The following is a 22,208-nucleotide window of genomic DNA, read 5'->3' on the forward strand; positions in this document are numbered from 1 at the left end:
CATACTGGGCTTCTAAATGCCAATAAAAAGTCCATGCTAATTAATCATGAGGGGGAATTTTCTCTTAAAATACATTGCATCTTGAGACAACTCTGGCTTTATGCATCTTTACTCTCTTCCTATATATCAATATTAGAAATTTAGGTTGACTATGATGAGCTGAGAACAGACCAAGCAGCACCTCATAGGTAATCATTCTCCCATTACCAGCTGCCATTCTGTTAAACTGGCAATTTTTATGTAGCCTTCAAACCAAATTAGTAGTGTTTATTGTTCTCTACTTGTGTTTGTTACCTCCACTTTCCTTATAATCTATCAAGTATATTAATGTTTTGTAAGTCTCTTTGGATAAAAGCATTTGCTGAATAATGATGATGAACCAAATGCTGATCATTACACTGGTACATTTACAACATTCATTTGGTAAACTACAACACTCCAAGATTGTCCATTTATAATAAAGAGACTGGCAGTGACATTGTGTGTTATAGATTTTGACAGTGCCTACAGAAGCAACTGGGTGTGCCATGTTAAAACATTCATAAGCAATTTCACCTGTGTTTTTTTTTTTTCTCTAAGCAAATCCCTTGCATCTCTACTGCACGATGGGCTAAATGATACACACAGTGTAAAGTGCACTTGTTTAGTTTTTTTTCTTTATTATCAGTTAAAACATGAAACTCTTCTTCACATTTATTATGGGTCAGTCTTTGGCCACTTCTGCCCAAAAGGAAACTCCATGGAGATGTCTATGGAAGTAAATGGAAACGCTTGTGCTTCCTTCAGAATACAAAAGGTTGTCCACTGAACTGATGACAACAGAAGTTACCCACAGACATTCTATGAACTATCTGTGTAGAAATAAGACAGCTCGTTAGAAACACCAAAGAAGTGGAGGATTTTTTTGCCATTATAAATTTGAATTTCCCCATGGGATTAATAAAGTTTATTTAATCTAATCTAATAAAGCACTAGTATGTATGTTAACACTACAATATTTCAACTTTGCTAGTTTTTCTATTTTAAAATTTTGAAACATCAAAAAAAACCTTTGCAAATAACATGAAATGTGATAATATACAAACTGGATTTATTTATTTATTTATTTTTTTAAAAAGCAAGGACTTGGTTAACATTTTTATTTACTTTATTATTTATGATCCTAGCAGTATTTTTATGCAAATAAAGAATGTTTCTAGTTGATACATTAAAAGCAAAATTAAGAATAACACAAAAATTACTTACTGGATTAATCTGTGATTTTTCTTGTAGGCGCCGAATATGTCTTCCACACTTTCTTCAACTTTTTTCTATTCAAAAAAATAAAGAAAACAGTAATTCTGTGTTAGAGCAATTACATATTAAAACATATTGTTATACATAGTAACTTAGCTCAAAAATACAGTATAGTGCAACTGAGAAAGTCTCTCTGCCGCTATAGTGGCATAGAAAGGTGCTGAACTGGTTTTACCCGGGTTTCTTAAAACAATGCTCTGTATGCTTAATCAAAATTTTTAAGAAGGCAACACAGAAGTTCTTAAGCCATGCAGAGTCCCCAAAACCTCATTTGGTGATCTGTAAGTGGTAGCTGCGAAAAAAAATCAAAGAATATCAGGCTATTTAGTCTCAGCTTTCCGAGCTGTCCAATATATTATGATAGTCCGTTGGGTCACTTTTATTACTGAATTTAAATTATATGAGTGCCTTGAGCATGGGAACGGTGTTATATAAATAAAATGTATTATTATTATTATGATTACAAATAACATCCAGCATCTCCTCCATTATAAAACAGTAACTCTCTCCTTTTATTATGAAACATGGAGTCAGGTCCACAGTTTGTTTGTTTTTACTCTCAAAAAAACATCATAACACTGTCAAATGTGTGGTATCATTCCATGATGAAAACATTCCAGGCATTTCTATTCAACTGACTGCACATCTATTACATTTCTTAAAAACAAATTCAACTGAAATGTTACTTCCCCTATTGTTACTCGCATTAAAAACAAAAAAAAAACCCACACCCTTAACCCTCCAGTAGATGGTACTGTCAAAATGGTGCCTTTCACACATAAAAACCCAGTAACTTACTGGGTTTATTATCCCAAGAATTTAGTGGGATTTACTGTTTCACACTTACCAGGACGACCTTTTAACATCCCAGGGTGATAAGAGTTCACACATGACAGTCCCTGGGAAGGAGATCCTGAAAACTGCCTAAACGGTCAGCGAACATCGATGCCACTTTGATTTTGTTTTGGCCTAAAAGAAAAATGGTGGGTGAGTAGCAGTGGTCAAGTGCTACGTTTGTTTTATTACTACTGTCTGCCAGACAAACACATTCTTTGCACAATTTACTCGAGTGACAGTTTATTTTTAACCTGGGCCCTTCCCCTTGTCTCGGCTCATTTATGGCCATTTTGTTCTGTTATTTTTGATTTTTTGCAAATGCACATAGTTTTGAGACAGCTCAAATCAGACCACCTTTAAATTTAGTGGGTGTTCGAAATCTTTCCATTTAGTTGAAAATTTATATATAGTTCTGCTTTATAGTTTGTGAACACCAACAGTAGTTTAATGAGTGTGGCAGTTTTTATTAAAAAAAATGTTTAATCTAAATTTATCCTTGCTTGGTAAAATAAATGTTAACATTTTTAAACTCGTCCATTGATTTGAATCCTGTGTCCCACACTCAGACTATTATCATCACTGTGAACTAGAGTTTATTACTCCATTCAAACTTAATAAAATCAGACCAATGCCTGGCTTTATTTGGACTTCTAGTTTTTTTGGTTTGCTAAGACACTAAAACTGGTTCAAGTGACAAAATCCTTTAAAGTCATATTTCAGCTGTCACATTTTCCAATAACAATTTTTTTTTTTTTTACTATTGCCATATTGTGAAACCCTTTAACAAATGTCCTCTTGTATCATGGGTTACATGTTGTGCTCATGCAGCAAACACTAGCAATCAAAACACTGACCTCAAATCATTACAACCTGAACTCACTTCAAACTCCTTCATCCAGGTGTAAACACATAATAATCAAAACTGTTCACTCATCAATCAGAACTCAATCATTTAAATAAGAACAAAGGTATTCGATGAGTTTGAAACAATGGTTGCAAACAACCAGAGGAAGAGAGTTCATGAAAAAAATTCAAAGAAGAAAAGGAAGGAAGGGCTGGCAGACAGTTTATATCAGAAGAAATACAAGCCACATTGGTGCACAATGTATTGATCCTTAGGACGACAATGGCAGATGCTAAAAAGTGTTTCCAGTCTAATGAGAACTGTTACACAATGGCAGCCATCATCTGCATTTTCAGACAAGAAAGCAGATAAATTGCAGTACTTTTGAATCTACTGTATAGTGGTAATGTGAAAGTTAGGGTGTCTTTGTGATGCACAGTACTGTAATGTAAAGATCTGTATACAGTGATCACTCCTCGATCGCAGGGGTTGCGTTCCAGAACCCCCCGCGAAAGGTGAAAATCCGCGAAGTAAAAACCATACGTTTATATTGTTATTTTTATATTGACACGCTTGGTCACAGATTTGCACAGAAACACAGGAGGTTGTAGAGACAGGGACTTTAAAACACTGCAAACAAACATTTGTATCTTTTTCAAAGGTTTAAACTGTGCTCCATGACAAGACAGAGATGACAATTCCGTCTCACAATTAAAAGAATGCAAACATATCTTCCTCTTCAAAGGAGTGCGACAAAGCAGCCGCAAAAAAGGGAGCAATGTGAAGGTAGTCTTTCAGCATTTGTTAGAGGAGCGTCCGTATCCTCTAGGCCAGTGTGCAAACAGCCCCCCTGCTCACACCCCCTCCGTCAGGAGCAAAGGATGTCAGAGAGAGAGAGAGAGAGAAGCAAACAATCAAAAATCAATAGGTGCTGTTATAGCTTTTAAGTATGCGAAGCACTGCGCAGGAAGCATATCGTATATCATTGAAGAGTTTTATTTAATACACTAGCAAAATACCCACGCTTCGCAGCGGCGAAGTATTGCCTTAAAATTGTTATTAAGAAGAAAAGTAAACCTTTTTAAACTGAAGGAAAATATACCAATAATTATTTGTTAAGGATCTTTGTATACCACGTTGTCAGTTCGGCCATCCGGTTGTAATATGACCAAGCTGTGCGCTGAGCTTACTCTTGAGCATGCAACGTACAGTTGGCCATGTGAAAAGCAATCTTGCCTCAAATCTCACAGCTTGGATTGCTGCTGTCATAATCGGTTTGAGTTTCATGGTTTGTTTCAATTACGACAGCATTTGAAGGACTTGTTGTGTTGAAGTGACATTCAGCATCTGTCAAGTGTTGTAAGCATACAACCGTTTTCATCGATAACTTCACATCCAGCTTTTGAGAGTGTAAACATTCATAAACATCAAAGTGTCCACTACTGAAATCAGTAGTCACCTGTGAATCTAAGATGTTTAAGAGGCGTTGGCGGTTGTCCAAAGGTGTAAAATATTTGGCCATTTCGGTACACTTGAAAGCAACAACTGAACAATTCAGCAGCAGAGATCAACTCACATGCAGAACCATAGGTGAAGGGCTTAAGCATTTCACTCTTATAGTGCTCCTGTGTAGTATAATTATCTCCTGTACACACCTTGAACCTGTCCCAGTCATTCAATACATAAGATAAAATAAAATGTTCCTCCGGATATCAAGAATGAGCCTGATATGGCCGTGCAATATGTAACACAGAGAATGGAAAAGGCAGGCGGCATCTCCGGGCATAGAAAACACTCGGTAAGTGACAGTTCTTTGATCGATGGTGATCACTTCGATAGACATGTTAATGAGGGTACGGTTGGAACGATAAAGGAAATGGGTACCTGAACAATGTAAAGCAAGTCTAAAATACCTACACAATAAATATAATCATAATAAACGAACAATAAAACAGCGGAGAAGCCGTGGATTAAATAAAAAGGCTGCAGTTATCAGCAGGGAGATGTGAATGCCGTGGTGAAGCCAGGAAGAGAATGAAGAGACTGGAGCGACGGACGGCCTTATATAGGCAGGCAGCCAACAACGTGGGAGGCATTGGGATAGGGGACCTAATGCCGCCTCACACGGCGACCGAGCTGCAGGCTATGGATGTATATATTTATGTAAGTAGGATTCAGTTAGCGTTGGGAACCCGCGTACCAAATTTCTTGAAGATGGGCCCACAAGTTGGAAAGTTCAATATGGCGGCCAAATGTGGCGTCATACCACTGAAACAAGTACGTACATCGGTTTCGGTTAGCGCATGGAAGCTGCCTACCAAATTTCATGAAGATGGGGCCATAAATAAGAAAGTTCAACATGACGGACGTTGTTGACCGTTACGCATAGAATTTCGAAATGAAACCTGCTTAACTTTTGTAAGTAAGCTGTAAGGAATGAGCCTGCCAAATTTCAGCCTTCTACCTACACGGAAAGTTGGAGAATTAGTGATGAGTCAGTCAGTCAGTCAGTAAGTAAGTGAGGGCTTTGCCTTTTATTAGTACAGTAATCCCTCCTCGATTGCGGGGGTTGTGTTCCAGAACCCCCCGCGATAGGTGAAAATCCGCAAAGTAGAAACCATATGTTTGTATGGTTATTTTAATATATTTTAAGCCCTTATAAACTCTCCCACACTGTTTATAAATATTCTCCGCACAGTTATACAGTAAACCCTTGTTTATCGCAGTTAATCCGCTCCAGACAGAAACACGAAGTAGGATTCTTTATTTATAAATCTAATATTTTTGCAGTTAGAGCATTGAAAACCTGTTTAAGACCTTCTAAATACATTTTTTAACATTAGTAGAGCCCTCTAGACATGAAATAACACCCTTTAGTCAAAGGTTTAAACTGTGCTCCATGACAAGACAGAGATGACAGTTCTTTCTCACAATTAAAAGAATGCAAACATATCTTCCTTTTCAAAGGAGTGCTGTCAGGAGCAGAGAATTTCAGAGAGAGAGAAAAGTAAACAATCAAAAATTAATAGGGCTGTTGGGCTTTTAAGTAAACGAAGCACTGCGATAAAGCAGCCGCAATGAAGGGATCAATGTGAAGGTAGTCTTTTCAGCACTTTTTAGATATGCTTACATATAAAATCTGCGATGGAGTGAAGCCGCGAAAGTCGAAGCATTATATAGCGAGGGATCACTGTACTCTAAGTACATAAGGGAACCATTCTTTGTTTCCACAATATTATTGTAAAAAAAAAAAAAACTGCTTTTGCAAAACTGAGAGTCGACCCCTCTGTAGTAGACTGGCAACAGTTGTTGAAAGATGAACAGAGAAACAGCTATTTTAAATATGGTCAATGGCAACAATACAATACAGCTGTGTGAAATGCAAAAATAAAAAAAATCATAGAAGATCCAGATTTTTCCAGAATATTATTCATTTGACAAGCCTATATGATCAAAGATGAAGTAATTGTAACATATACCATTTGAAAGAAATTCCATAAAAAGTCAAGACTCAGTGCTTTCTTTATATTAAGCTATGTCCCATGCTGTAATGCACAGAACTTTCACTGTAATTTCAGGTCATATGTTCCCTGTCCTGTTTATAGGATAGTGAACAAAATGTCATTACAACACACGTTCAGTTGATAAATTTGAAATTTTCTCTGCTATGCCATGGAAGGTGTATGACTGAAACCCTTAACACAAAGAAAACTTCCTGCAAGTCATCGAAGAGGCATGTGGGTACATTTCACTTGAATCACTTCAAGGATAAATCCGACACACGCAAACATTTTCTTTGTTGTCTGGCAAGGGATAACATTCAGTGTAAAGTGGAGGAGGTTTTGTGGCTTGACCCTGTCCAAAGAAGAGATGGAGATGACACGAACTAGTTTACTACACTGGTCTTTCCAGTTTTGTATTTTTGGAATACTTAAATGTAATGTGCATTGTATGTAGTTTGCAGTAAGGCTTGCGATACCGTAACACACACCTGCATATTATTTGCTTTTAGTACTGTGTGTACTTACATACAGAATGTGCGTTCATGGGTTTTTTCCATTTCCAACTTAACAGTGCAAATAAAACATTTGCTGCACTTTTGCCAATTACAAAATACGTTAACATTCTCTGAAAACAGGCATTAATTCCTGAACAGGAAAGGTTTTTGATGTAGTGGTAACATATTTCTCACTAGTGTGTTGTGGTTATCACCGGTTTTTGTGTATTCGACTTTTTGTGAGGGCCATATGATACCAAAGATTGATTATGACTGAAAGGTAAATGTTTTAGGTGGTTATTTTAAATTTTGACATCAACGTTTAAGGTTTGCACCTACAAGTCTGTGTTTTTTAAGATACGTTGATAGCTTGGAGAAAAGGAAGAATTACTTCATAAGGAGTGTTTCAGCGGTTTAAAAAAAAAAAAAACTAATATAATCAAACAGCATTTTGTTGTTCAAAGTACTACAACAGAAATTCCCAGGACAGTTTATTTTAATTTCTGATGATATCTAGGAAAGATATTTATGTTTTCCTCATAGGAACCGATAGGTTTCCCTGTTCTTTTAATCAAAAAGTTAACACAGTCTCCTCATGAATCCACAGTCCTTGGTTCCAATCACATGCCCATCTGCTGATTGTGTGGAGTTTGCACAAACATTCCTCTCAGTATCCTAGTTTTCCTACCACATTCTCAAAGACATTAAAAAGACTGAATTTTGCATCTAAGTTTGCTCCATGTGAGTAGGTCTTTCAAACGCACCTGGGTCCATCTTACACGCGGTGTTGTTGGTTTAGGCTACGGCTCCCTCAGTGATTTGGAATTAGGATAAGCAGGTTTGGGAATGCTGTGTCATTTACTTGTTTCATTGTTGATTGAATAAGAAAATTACCACAAAACACCATTTTCTGACCAGGGCAATGCTCACAAAAAAAGGAGCAAGAAATTTTCAAAACATGTATCCCTTTTCTATATGAGATTAAATCTAATCCAACTCTGAATGTGATTTGAATGCCCCCAATATTAGAATGCTTGACATTGAACAGGCAGGGAATTTACATTCCCCAACTAACCATGTATGAATTTTTAATGTGACATTTAGCATGTCTCCGTGTTCAAAATAAAGATGGGTTACAGTAGATTATATACCTACTAGTAACAATCCATAAACATTTTATGAATGTATTTAAGAATAACATAAAATTTTAAAAAATCAGACTATTAAAGCTGTTTATAATGAATAACACTTTCTTCCACTTTAAAAATCATTAAGGGGCTAACATTGCATTACAGCCTAATGCACTGTATATTGAAGCATAACTATGAAAGCCAAAAATAGATTTATTTCTTCAAAATTTGGTCAATCATTAGCAACAGGCAAAAAGAGGCTTATAGCAGAAAGTGTGCTCTTCTCTGATGTTCCTTAATTATGTCTGTTTATGCAGAGGACCTGAAATTCTCCTCCTTATAAAGTATTTTCTTTTGAGCAACTTCTGACCTTTCTTAGAAACACCTCCATGGCTCTGTGTTAGGACTAATGTTTAGAACAGCATAAAGATGAAGACAGCAAGGGAACACAGTTTCACTTACTTTATAGGCTTTGTCGAGAACATGGCAATAGTGAACACAAAAAAGGCATACCAGAACATTCATGGCAGGAAAGCTGGTCAAGTTCTGCTTCGTCTAATTAAATGTATGGATTTCTTGTTTCTGAAAGTAGACATCAAGTCATGCCAGACAAATAAACGAGGGCACCCTACTCTCAGGATAGGCAGCAGGATGCTCCTGTATTGCCAACCAGGGACCATCTTACAAGCACCTACGTAGAGAAACTTGTAGAAGGTAGTGATGGATCACTACTAAAAGCAGTATACAGACTTAAGTAATGGCACCAAAAGGATTCTGAAGCAAATAAACAGATAACTCTGCCCCACCTCTCCCTAAGAGCGGTGGGGGGTGCCCCTTGGAGTTCCAACTACACTAATAAATGACCAAACAGAAGTAGCTTGAAAACTTCCATTTACTTCCAGTTCCAAGTTTAAAGAAATCCAGGTACCATACCATTTTTAAGTTTTTTTTTCCAGTACTTTTTCAGTAATGGTATACTATACAACCCTAGAAGATTCTTGTCTGCTTAATGTGCATACGAGCATGACTAATGAACATAACTTCTTGGCTGCAACAATGGATTTGTTTATAAATAAAAAATGTGTCTGAATGTATGTTTTTTTGTCTCTTTTAGCCATCTGCTATTTGCCCATTTTCCAAGCACTCACAATTGTAAAACTATCCTGCTTTTGCATTATTTCACTGCGAATCCCATTGTGACATCTGACAAAACATCAACATTACATAAATACTAAACCTTATATCTAACCCCTGCCCAAGAAATCGGCAAATTTACCATCTTCATGCAGAGACAACTATCCACCATGTATTTTGGAAGTAGATGAAGATCGCAAGGTGGTACATTCTGAACTATGTTAGGTCTTGTGATTCAAACGTTCCAAGCACAAAATCTGCAATACTCTATTCAAAAATTAAAAATAAACATAACACGTGGTGGGATTCCTTATCCCACTGAGAATAAGATTGATATGCCAGTACACAGTCAAAATGTGTTGTGAGTGATGGCCAGCAGCTCAACCTGGCCGGGACGCCCAGGGATGGGGGTGATTAGGCAGATATTTTGGGACACTGCCTCCCCCCAAAATGCTAGATGGCAGCTCCCCTAAAGCCCTGAAGTGTAGCAGTGCCTTGGATACCCACAGGGAATCCTGGGACTTAAAGTTCAGCTTCTCAGCCCTGTTGCCTGCCGTGGGTGCTGCCAGGGGGAGCTGTCAAAGGACATGGGGACTCATCATTTCCCTATAGCCCGGAAGTACGAGATAGTCACAAGTACTTCCGGGCTGAAGAAAAGCCAGTTCATTAGACCCAGAAGTGCTAGTCAGTCACGTGGTCAAAAGGACAGAAGAACTTCTGGGACAAGGACTTAATAAGGGACTGCTGAAGACCCAGCACGTGAGCCAGAGTCGGGAGGTAGTAGACAACGCTTGCTGGGAGGTGTGGAGGAGATAGAAAGAGAGAGAATGATCTTTTTTATTGTATTTAATTGCCTGTTTATTGTGGCTGTGGTGCATTGGGAACTGTTTTCAAGAAGAAAAAGTATTAAAATACTTCGTGCTTTTACTTTGTGTCCTGAGTGTCTATCTGTTGGGGTTAAAGGGGCAACAGTGACCCCTAGCATTCACAGCATTTACACGCAGTCAGTTTAAAAGCAGAATGGAAGCCATTGGTAATAAACACCTGAAACAAAATTAATAAATATTTTAATATATTAAACAAATTCAGATATGGCAACTGGTCTACTCTGCTAACATATATTAGAATTAACTAAATAAGGATTCACAAACTTTTAAACAGCACCATCGATGACTAAGATTCACCTGAATGGTTAAGTCTTATGATAAATCGAGGCTTGTCTTGGATATACAGTAGATGTCGTAATATTTTACACTGTTAAAAAGCCAGTTTTCTTATGTCCAAATATTTATTGAGAATTTGACAACATAGAGAAACAAAGGTAACTTAAATGCATTTTATGTTATTGTTCTCATACAATATATTTTTTTTTTTCTGAATGTCACCAATCACTTGGCACAATGGAGGAACTCTACCTGCAAAGGTTGACAGTCCATTACAAAGCGAACATTCAAATTCCCCTTATCTACAGTACATGTCTGTAGGCTGTGGGAGGATACCGGAGCACTGGCAGGAATCCCATTCAGACACAGGGAGAAGAACATGCAGACTCCATGTGGGCAGCATCTGGGATACAAACTCTGGTCTCCTTGCTGTAAGATATCTGTGCTACCACCACGACTGCAGGGATAGGCTACAGTTCCCCTGTATCTGTGTCCAGGATAGGCAGGTTTGGAAAATGGATGGATAATCAGATTAATATTTATCTGAAGAGGTGTTGGGTCCAATACCTGGGATAACCTGCATGTGTGAAAAGGAATGTCAACTAACACTGCATACTTGCCAAAATAGTGAAATACACAGAAAACGTGCATCCCAGTCAAACCTATTCCACCACTACAGAGAGACTTTTGAATTGCACTTTGCAATAAGTAATCACCTTGGTTATCTATATCAATATTTTTGTTACTAAAATACTTAGAGGAGTAAAAGTCTTTAGGTAAGTCAATCATTTAAATAAGTTAAAATCACTACAGGAGTACAAGCTGTAGTACAATATAAGACAAGAAAAGATGACAACTCTTTTACTAAATAACATTTGGGTTTTTTTTTTCTTAAAAAGAGAAAAAAAGTATAGCAGATTAAGAAAAAGGTACAGTCAGCAAGTCAAAACATATAAAGGATTGCTAACACTAGATTCTTATTAGAAGACATAGAGATTAACAACTTCACCAGTTCTGTTCACCCTGAAAAGCATATTATTCTAATCAAATATTTTGCAGTTCAATTACAACTTTTCAACATTGGATTAGGCAGCTGGAGGCCACAATAAGCAATCACAGAGTCTTCCTAATACAAAAATTAAAATAAATTAATAAAGTGAACAGAGAGGCATTCAAAACTGTCAAGCCTTGATTAAGAACTTAAATATTTATCAACTGTATTTCAGACAATGTGCTTCACATGGAATTCTACCAACAAATACAAAATACAGGTTAGCAGACGCCAACTAAAATGTATTTCAGTAAAACCACAATATGTTTGCCAGTTACAAAGAACATATCATATGCCGCCAGCGCTAAAATCAGCTCAGCAGACATCTGAAAGCACTATACCCACACCACCATTAAAACAGGATAATACAGGAAAAAGCTATGAACAAACTGAAAAGTGGAAACTGTGACTTAATTTTCACAAATCAACACTAACTTACCATGCATTACATAAACATGGTATGAGCAGGAAGAACAAGCTAGGAATGACTAGATCAAGATTGTTGCTTCAAGGTGTCGTCACTTGGCATAATTAAAACCAAATCAAACCTGTCGGTATTATAAACATGCCAATAATTTTTATGCAATGTAGCAGCTGTTTATAAGCTATGTAAAGTAATATGAATGTAGATTATGAAGGTCAATGTCTTTAAAACTGAGATAAAAAAATAAGTAAGTAAAGCAGAACACTCACAGTCAATGAACTCTGAAGGGCTTTGAAGTAACTATTGGCCTCTCAGCAACTTCCTTCTCAAACCTCCTTGATGGCATGCTGAGTTTTTCATGGACATTCATTTCTAGCCAGCATCTGTTAAGTCTTTCTATTTTTTGATTATTTAGTAGGCACGGTTAACATTCTTTAGAATATTTTACATTCTTCATTTTCCTATGTTTCATTTTCAGTCCCAACTCAATGATTCATGTGCCATCAATTGCTGCTCTGTTTTAACTTTATGCCTTTTAAAATGTGAAAATCCATTTAGGCAGCTTCACTAATATGCTGTCTCTTTAACCTCTGCCCAAAGGATACGGCAGCTTAATTTTTAACAGCCACATTTAAGCAGTTCAGTGTAAAGGGTTTATGTGAAATCTGATATTAGAAGTCTTTACTATTATCAAACAAGATCTCACTTCTTTGTCAAAATAATGTGATTTAGTAAATATTAACTCTCCTCTCTTTGCAGCCTTGTGACCCTGTAGTAATCATTATAGGATCACAAGTTTTAACAATTACATTATTTGCTAAGCGTTAATTTCCTTTGAACCTTCCCTAAATGGTTTATATTTAGCTGTCATCCACACACTGTAAAGCTGTAAAAGACCACAGCACAGGGATGTTTGAAACTTGGACTTGTTAAAAGAGTCGTATTCAGTAAATAAAGTAAATTTGCAATTCACTAAGCAAAATTACGTTTTCTCCCCAATTGATTTGCAAGACATGCAAGATAGCTTAATTAGTGACCCTATACCGGTTTGAAAAGGGTGTGAAGGTGCCCTGCTATAGACTTGTGCCCATACTATCGTTGGATGCTGCACGCTGCTCAATCCAACCAGAACTGGATCTGCCTCCCTGTGTCCCTAAAATTGTATGTTTTTAAAATTTTTGAAATTGAAAAGTAATCATCCCCAAATCATGAAAAAACTGACACCAAAGAATGAAAAAATAAATCCACCACAAGACCTTACCTATTAAAACCTATGATTTTAACGAATGCTAAATGGTCAATATTTTTCGAGTGGAATAAAATCGAACAATCATACTTTGATAAAAATGTATATTTCACTTCTCCAACTATGCTGCTGCACAATAAAAAAAAAAAATCTCCTGTCACTATAAACTACTTTGGCGACCGAATAATATACGGACATTTTTTAATGAATAATCTATCAAAAAAAAAAAAAAAAACTACACATTAAAACTAACATCATTGTTATATTTGGTGCACAATATTTTCTTTTTAAAATGCTGCATTTCACACTTTTCTTTTGACCTTGTTTGAATTTACAGCTTTTCAAAATGGCTGTGCACCTGACAGCCTAAGAAAAAGATGGGCCTTTCACAAGATTAACAGAATAGACAGTTACCTAATAAAAAGGTTAAAGTTTAGCTTTCAGATCCATGTAAAATTACTGGCTTGTGATAATTGTGACTCAATGTGGGCAAAATTAACCTTTCACGAAATCAGCCTCCAGTTTTCACATCAAAGCAATGCCCATCATTCTCCAATTAAACATCTCAACTTTGACCTCTTCCTATCGGCTTTTTTAACCGTCTAAACGAATGTGTTAAGCACATGAAAAGCCTTCTCTATAACTGGTAGTCTGACGCTATGTCCACACTAGTTGTTCATTTAAAAATGGCATTTATAAAATAACAGGGAGGTGGGATTTTTTTTTTTTGAGAAAATTGAAATCTAACAACTGAGAGGCTGTATTTTTCTCCTCATTGTTAGACCAAAATGCACACACAGGTGTATGTAAAGGGTTCTATATTAATTTAGGTTTGTCATATTGTTTAAACTAGGAGAATGAAACAAATATCTAGAGCCAACAGACATTCACCATAAGATAAATGGCACACCACAGCTATACAAAGTCCATGGTTAGCCATCTCTTAACATGTGGTGCCAAGCAAACCTTGGATTAAACCTAAAGGTCTTCTAAGAAGCTGCGGCACAGCCGATGTGCTGTGATGTAATGCTAATGTAGTGTCTCCAGACATATGCATTTTATTTGTAAGGGAATGCTCACAAAACTACTGACACTTTCCCTTTTCTGACTACTTAGGGCAGAAAAATTTAATTAAGGATTATTTTTAAATCAAATGAATCAGTTAAAATATAAAATTAACCCTATGGAGCAAAATCAACCAGAGTGATTTTTCATTTTCACATCTTGACATATAGACAGACACAGGTATCTGTAGTATTTATAGGTAAAGAAAAAGCATGTTCATAATTAATAATAATTATTGCCAATATGTGTTTACAGCAGTAATATAATTACCATACTATGGCATGTTGGCCACCTAGCATAATGAATTCGGGAACACAGAGTTTAAATGCAGTAATGCTAGTGAGATTATTTATGACATTTTCAGCATAGTATTACTAACATAAGGCATGTACAAGCATTACTCCATTATGTAAGTTGTGGTCCAGAATGTTAGTATACTGTCTTCCTTCCATTAAACCATTTTTTTTTTATTTTTTCCTGAATGTATAAAAGAAAAATTACTCATTTAAAAATAAACAAAGAAATACATTATGTTACATTTTCAGCAAAGCATTTTTAAAGATGTTTCTTCAGTCAGATTTTCTCAATGTAGATACCCAGTGAGAAAGATCAATGATGGCAGCACAGAGGCATGTAAACGCATGCTCTCAGAATACACACACATACACCTCTTGTATAGGTCTTTTTGCCTCATGCAACATTTCATGCAGATTAATTTTGAAATTGTGTTCAACCTCTCTCTATGTGGGCTTTCAGACTGTTCAATGGAAAGTCTGACAGTATGGTTTTCTATGCTGTGGTGTCCTGGGGTAGCAGCTTGAGCTTAAAAGGACAACACCTATACAAACTTATCAGGAATGCCTGTTCCATCACATGGTGAACCCTGAATATAATAGAAGCTGTGATAGAAAACAGAATGGTGGCAAAATTGGAAGCCATCATGAAAACTCCTCTCCAGGAGGTGCTGTCTCGGTGCACTTTTAGCTGCAGGCTCATTCCACCACAGTATGCTAAGAAGTGACCCTGTGGAGTCTTTTCTACCCACTGGTATCAGGCAATTGTCCACCTCCTGATGCTCTTGCTAAGATCACTTTGAAATATCTACACAATATACTGTACATTTATTTATTTACTTATCAATTGATTGGCAGTATTATTTGTCCTGTGAGTCTGTATCCTTATTTATGTTTCTGCTGCTGTATGCATCTGAATTTCCCATGGGATTACCGGTAATTAAGTTTATGTAGTCTAATCTATACAAAAAAAAAAATAGCAAGAGCACTCTATTTAACAGTTGTCAACATTAAAAGTAAAAGTTTTCTATTTCTTTTATCTTTTGTCTCCCTTTGGACTAATTTTGAGTGGGTGATTGCCCCAATATTAACATTTTTGGGAAGTGAGTAGAAACCAGATTATCCAAAGAAAATATGTATAGACATGAGGAGAAAATGCAAACTCTGCCCTAAAGGGACACACACACAATGCCTTTATATGTTCACCCACTTGCAACAGCGGACTTTAGAAAACTAGTTAGAGAGACCTAAAAAATAAGTAGGTAACTCAAGTGTCATACTATTTACGTACTTTACAACTACTAAACTTCTTTTCAATTGCCTGGTCAGTATTAAGGAATTTGCCCCATGAAGTATTTTTTTTCGTTTACACAGCAATAAACAGGCAACAATACTTTGGACCTTCATAATAATTGTTGCAAAGAAAATAAGATATTGCATTAATGTATCACTGCCCCATTCATTCTGGTCCACAGAGGATGCCATATCTCTTGAATGTCATATCATTCTGGCAAATAACGGATAATTAAAATTGTTATGTCAGAGCCCTGCTTCTTGACTACAGGTTAGCATTTAACCCTGTACCAGAAAAGCTGACTAGCAAACTCCTCAATTTAGGACACAGCATCGCCCTCTACAACTGGAACTTGGTCTTTCTAATCAACAGACCTCAGCATGTGCAAACTGGCAGCATCACGTCCTCTGTGCTGTCCCTCCACAAAGGTATTGCAATGTCCCTTTAAATTTTAGGGTGTGCTTTTTAATGCACAATGTGAATGTTTTTCATCTCTAGGAACCCCTAATATATACATTTTGATCAAAATAACACAAACACCTAACTGGCTTGTAATTTCCAACAAATTTTTTAATAGAAATAAATTACATATATATTCAAAAATGAACATACGAGTTCAGAAAGCCAAAATTTTTAACAAATGCGTCCAATAAATGTATTTTTTTTCTCTCTCAATATCAATCAAGTTAATTCAAAAACAAAAGCATGGCATCAAAATAAGTCACTTTTAGTACTCCATTTCTCTATCCCTGTTTAAATTATCAAAAATAAAATATTCCCATGTAATTTGATTCAGCTGTCAAACCATGACTAGACCTCCCTCTTATACAAACTTTTTTTTTTTATTGTCCTCTTTCTGACTGTTTTTTGTTTTTAACTTTATTTCCATAGCATACAATACCCTGCCTTGCTTACTTTACTCTGTGATATTTATTCATTTAACTGCTACTTTACTTCTAACTGCTCAACTTTTTTTGATAACATCACACAAGACTTCAGTTTCTATCCTGTTTTCTTAGTTTCTTTTAAAGAACCCGTGTCAGGATTCTGGTCTAGTTAAATCCTGATAATCTAAGTCACTCTCCTCTCTCTGTGTGTGTATTAGCATCTGTGCAAGTGTACTCACAGCTCCTCTGCCTCTCACTCTAGATATTTCCCTGAAGTACATTCTCCTTTAATGAAAGCATCATTAGTTTCCATTATTTATATGCATACATTCAACAATATTATATTTATTTACTTTAGTTGAGCTCCTGCTGGTTGCAGCATGATACAAGGTAGTGTGATGAGCCCCCTTCTGTACTCCTTATTTACTTCTAATTAAGTGGAGAGACACAGCTCCAACTACATCACTGCATTTGCTGATGACACCTTATCAATAAAAATGGTCAGATGGCTAATGGAGGGGAGGTCTACCTTTTGACTCAGCAGTGTCAGGACAATAATCTCACTCTTAATGTCAGCAAAGCCAAGTAGAAGGTCAAAGACTAATAAAAAGGTAGACTACACGGACATCTACAGAAAGAGAAATCAGCTTTAAATTTCTTGGAGTGTGCATAACACATCTCATCTCCTGTTAACAAAAAGCCAACTAGCACCTCTACTTCCTCAAATTTTTGCTTCTCTGCTATTTTATTATTTTTTTTAACATTTTTAACTGCACATTAACTTTGTTTGCTGTAAAAGTTAGATTTACTATTTTTACTTCAACTGTAAACAAAATATATTAATTTGGCCAGTGTTGTCCAACTTTTGCATCTAACTATTGATATAGTCAAGTCCATAAGTATTTGGACAGTGACACAATTTTCATAATTTTGGCTTTGTACGCCACTACAATGATTCTGAAACAAAGCAATCATTATGTGATCGAAATTTAGAATTTCAGCTAGAATCTAAGGGGTTTACCAAAAATACTGTATGTGCCATTTATGAATGACACATTTTTCTCCATAAATCACGTACCTGCCTTCTAAGGGCTCAAGAGTACATAGACATTTGACTGACAAGCTGCTCCATAGCCAGGTGGGAGCAGTTCCCTCATTATTTCATTAACTATTATCTAAGAGGTCTGGAATTGATTCCAAGTGTGGAATTTGCATTTGGAAGGTGTCACTGTGAACTCTCAATATGAGGTCCAAAGAGTACTGTTACTGTTTAGGGAAATACTAAAAGACATGATAAGTGGTCAAATCAAACATCTGGTAAATTCTTTAAAAGAAGAAAAGCACTGGTAAACTCAGCAACTGCAGAAGGTCTGGAAAACCACAGAAGACAACTGTTATGGATGATTGCAGAATTCTGTCCTTCATAAAGAAGAACCGCTTCACAACATTTAGCCAAACCAAGAACACTCTCTGAGAGGTAGACCTATCATTGCCAAAGTCTACAATCAAGAGAAGACTTCATGAAAGTAAAGACAGAGGGTTTACCACAAAGTGCAAACCACTGGTAAACCTCAAGCATAGGAAGGGCAGATTAGACTTCACCAGAAACATTTTTTAAAAGCCTATACAGTTCTATAAGATTTTCCTTTGGACAAAGGTAATAAAAATCAACATATACCAGAATGTTGGAAAGAGAAGAGTATGGAGAAGAGAAGAAACGGCTCATGATCCCATGAATACCATATCATCTGTGAAACATAGTGGAGGCAGTGTTATGGTATGATTATGCAATGCTGCAAATGGAAGTCAGTCACTGGTGTTTATTGATGTTATGACTGCTGACAAAAGTAGCAGGATGAATTCTTAAGTGTACAGGGCTATACTATCTGTTCAGATTCAGGCAAATGCTACAAAATTGATAGGACATTGCTTCACAGTACAGATGGAAAATAAGCCAAAACATATTGTGACAGCAAACCAAGTGGTTTTCAAGGTAAAGAAGTGGAATATTCTTAAATGGTCAAGTCAATCAACTGACCTCAACCCAATTGGACATGCATTTCACTTACTGAAAAGAAAACTGATGGCATAAAGTCTAATGAACAAGCAGCAACTGAAGACAGTTGTAGTAAAGGCCTGGCAAAGTATCATTAGGGTGGAAACCCAGAACTTGGAGATGGCCATGGGTTACATGCAGTTACTGACTGTAAAAGATTTTCAACCAAATATTGAAATGGTCATATTTATGATTATGTCAATTTGTCCATATACAGTGGTACCCTGGTATAGGTCTGCTTTGGAATAAGTCCAACTTGGTATATGTCCTGTTTGGACGTGAAAAATTTTGGTTGGTATACAACCTTTGTTTGGAATATGACTCACGTGCTTGAACACTGCACACTACCCTTGTTTACCTCTCTCAAGACAAAGCCACGACTGTCCACGAGCATCAGTACGCTAATTGCTAGTATTCAGTGAACAACCCGCGCTATAACTATGTGAATTTTCACGTGATTTTGTGTTTTTTTGCGTAAATTTAAATTGGTTGTTGAAAAGTACAGTATGAAGGTGGCATGCGTATCCGAGACATGGCTGCTGCATACCGTATGCCGAGAACAACGGTATCTACGATTGTGAAAAACAAAGACGCTGTTAAAAAGTAAAGTGAGGTTAAATTTTAATTTATTTCATCTAATTGCTTTTGTATTTATGTATTTTAGTATTAAGCAGTGTTTAAATGTTTTTATACAACCCCATCGATGTATAATATGCCAATAACAATAGGATTTTTTCATAGGAACGGATTAATCATTTTCCCTTTATTTCATATGGGAAAAATTTGTTTGGTATAAGTCAAAGGATCTGGAACGGATTAAGGATGTATACCGAGGTACCACTGTACTTTTCAACCCCTGAAAATAGGAAGATCACGTATAAAAAGTCAGTCTTTTCTAAACAGCTCATACAATATTTTTTATTAAACCCCTTGATTTAAAGCTGAAAGCTCATACATCTATCACATCTTGATTGCTTTATTTCAAATGCACTGTGGTGGTACCAAGCCAAAATTATGAAAATTGTTTCCCTATACAAATACTTACACACTTGACTGTACATACGTGCAGATCTCTCCATAATGTTTGGGACAAATATCCTTTAATCATTTGTTCACCCCCCTGCTAAACAGTTTACAATTACAAATCAAACAATTCAGACATGATTAAAGTGCACATTGCAGACTTTCATTTAATGGGTTATGCATACATTTTAGTCACACAACACTTTTTCTAAATGGTCCCCTCATTTCAGGGCACCATAATGTTTGGGACAATTAGCGTTGTAGGTATTTGCGATTGCTCAGGTGGGTTTCACGGCTTCATAATATGCCCTGGCTTTCTCCTACCATTTGGAGTCTGTAGTTGCCATTGCTCAACATGAGGACAAGAGAAAATCACAGAAACAATCATAAGGCTGAAAAACAAGAGCCAACCCATTGGAGACATTGTAAAAACCTTAAGATAACCTAAATTAGCTGTGTGTATCATGAAGAAGAAATATTGCACTGGTAAACTCAGTAATTGCAAAGGGTCTGGTAGCCCAAGGAAGACCTCCACTGTTGATGACTTAAGAATCCTCACTATGGTCAAGAATAAGCCCCCAAACGCCTGTACGAGAGATCAGAAACGGTCTTCAGGAGGCAGTTGTGGAGGTGACTGAGACGACTCTCTGCAGAAGACTTCATGAACAGAAATGCAGAAGGCACACTGTGACATGCAAACCACTAGTGAGCCAGATGGCTGGATTACAGTTTGCAAAAAAGGACTTCAAAGAGCCAGCAGAATTAGACACATTGGTTAAGCCAGAGAATGGTCTATAAAAAGTTTAATTAATTTATTTTTTTTGTTAGAAAAGTAATAAAGGTTCATTACTTTTGTATGCAAGTGCTGAGTGTCAATTACCATCCACCAGTTCTCTTTTTGAAAAATTGAACACTAAATATAAGGGTGACCATATTTTATGATACTGAACATGCTTCCCAAAATGAATGACTGGATTACTCTTATTTGGGCCTATGCAGGTTTGTGGTTCCTGCTATTGCGCTGCTCTTAAACATTCAAAGGGCTGCAGCCCACCACACAACTGTGGGCACAAAGCAGTTGACCTGCGTTGTAGGGGCCTGCAGGTTGTTGCTGGGCACACTGACTCAGCGGGTTGATGTAAAGTGGACAATCAGTCTAACATGTTCTTGCTTGCTTGCTTTGCTATGTGGATGGAAAACCGACAACCCGTCTGATGCCGCAACCCATAGGAAACAGTACCAAACTGAGATTTAACAGCCATAAATGTGTATTTTAATAAAATTATATATTCAAAAAAGCCGACAAAATCTGCACCTGTGAAATACCACAGAAAACTTTCCAGACGGACTTTAATTTCGGATATTACTTAGTAAGCCAAGCCTCGCCGGGAAGATGCGCGTTCGTTATTGCTTCCCGCTTGTAGGCCGGTTCGGTTCTGTCATTTTAAACGCATTTACACGCCCTAAGATTTGCGCACACGCCCTTCGTTGGGAACGCCTTTAGCCGGGACTACACATTGGCAGACCGATTAAAAAGCAACCGAATTTGACAACACAACTCCAGGCTTTCTCAGAAACCAAGTTCAAAGACGCATAAGTCGGCATTCGGTTTACTCCAGGACAAACTAATCTCTTAACGGATTAACGCGGTCATTTTATCACTCCTCGTGAAAGAACAAAAAAATTTAAAAAAGAGTACAGGGTCACCAGCTTTCTCTATACAAATACCAAACCTGAAAGGAAAACTAACCACAAACTTCTCTTACAATAAAAACATTTACTCATAGAAATCGGCAATGCCTCTTGCCTAATTTGTTGTTGTTTTTTTTTTCTACTTCACCTGTTCAACAGAAGTCACTGTCTCCGCCTTGTCGTCTTTAAATGTCTCTGCACTGTGACAATCTGTGAGGCACCAGAGTGGGGTACAGACTTCGTCCATAATAACTTTTTGAAGAGAAAAAAAAAATCACACTCAAGGAGCACGCCTCGAGTTCCAAGCCCGGCGCAGCACCGTTTTCGCTTCTTCCTGTACGTTCGTTGGCACCTCAGCCGATTACGGAAGCCCGCAAGGTCACAAATTCAACGCGTTTCTAAAGCTCAAGAACGCTGCTGTGCAAGGAGCGGGACGCGCGCGTAATTCCGAGCCGCGAGTGGTAAAGCTCTAATTTAAAGATACTACTGGAAAACAAACACTTCCCAGTGTTTGCTAACACTTTAATAAGATGAATGAAGAGTGAATTGCTTTTCTAATATCGTCCCGTAAAAGCCATTTTTTCTAGTAAGGATATGTTAAAATGACAAGTATTTTCTTAGACATGTTAAAATGTTCGCCTATATATTAATGCATAGTATGTGGGAGATTCTATTATATCCCTCACAAGCTAAATTGAAATGGAATATTTTAATTATTTCTTGTCCTTCTGAGTACAGATTAGTCCCAGTTTATGATCTGCCATGCAGATGGTAAG

General features: G+C 36.9%; 1 protein-coding gene across 1 annotated transcript in view; it reads right to left on the bottom strand.

The window, feature by feature from the left end:
* fntb (farnesyltransferase, CAAX box, beta) overlaps nt 1–21,801 on the bottom strand; it is a 60,129-nt gene extending 38,328 nt beyond the window's left edge. Inside the window, exons 1-2 of the mRNA XM_039741147.1 lie at nt 21,581–21,801; nt 1,246–1,310 (exon numbers count right to left, since the gene is read on the bottom strand). Of these exons, the coding sequence (XP_039597081.1) occupies nt 1,246–1,310; nt 21,581–21,679 (164 nt within the window). The 5' untranslated portion in view covers nt 21,680–21,801. The remainder of the gene's footprint in view (nt 1–1,245; nt 1,311–21,580) is intronic.
* Between the last annotated feature and the right edge of the window lie 407 nt (nt 21,802–22,208).

The sequence above is a fragment of the Polypterus senegalus genome, chromosome 18 (genome assembly GCF_016835505.1).
Source record: "Polypterus senegalus isolate Bchr_013 chromosome 18, ASM1683550v1, whole genome shotgun sequence".
Taxonomy (NCBI): domain Eukaryota; kingdom Metazoa; phylum Chordata; class Cladistia; order Polypteriformes; family Polypteridae; genus Polypterus; species Polypterus senegalus.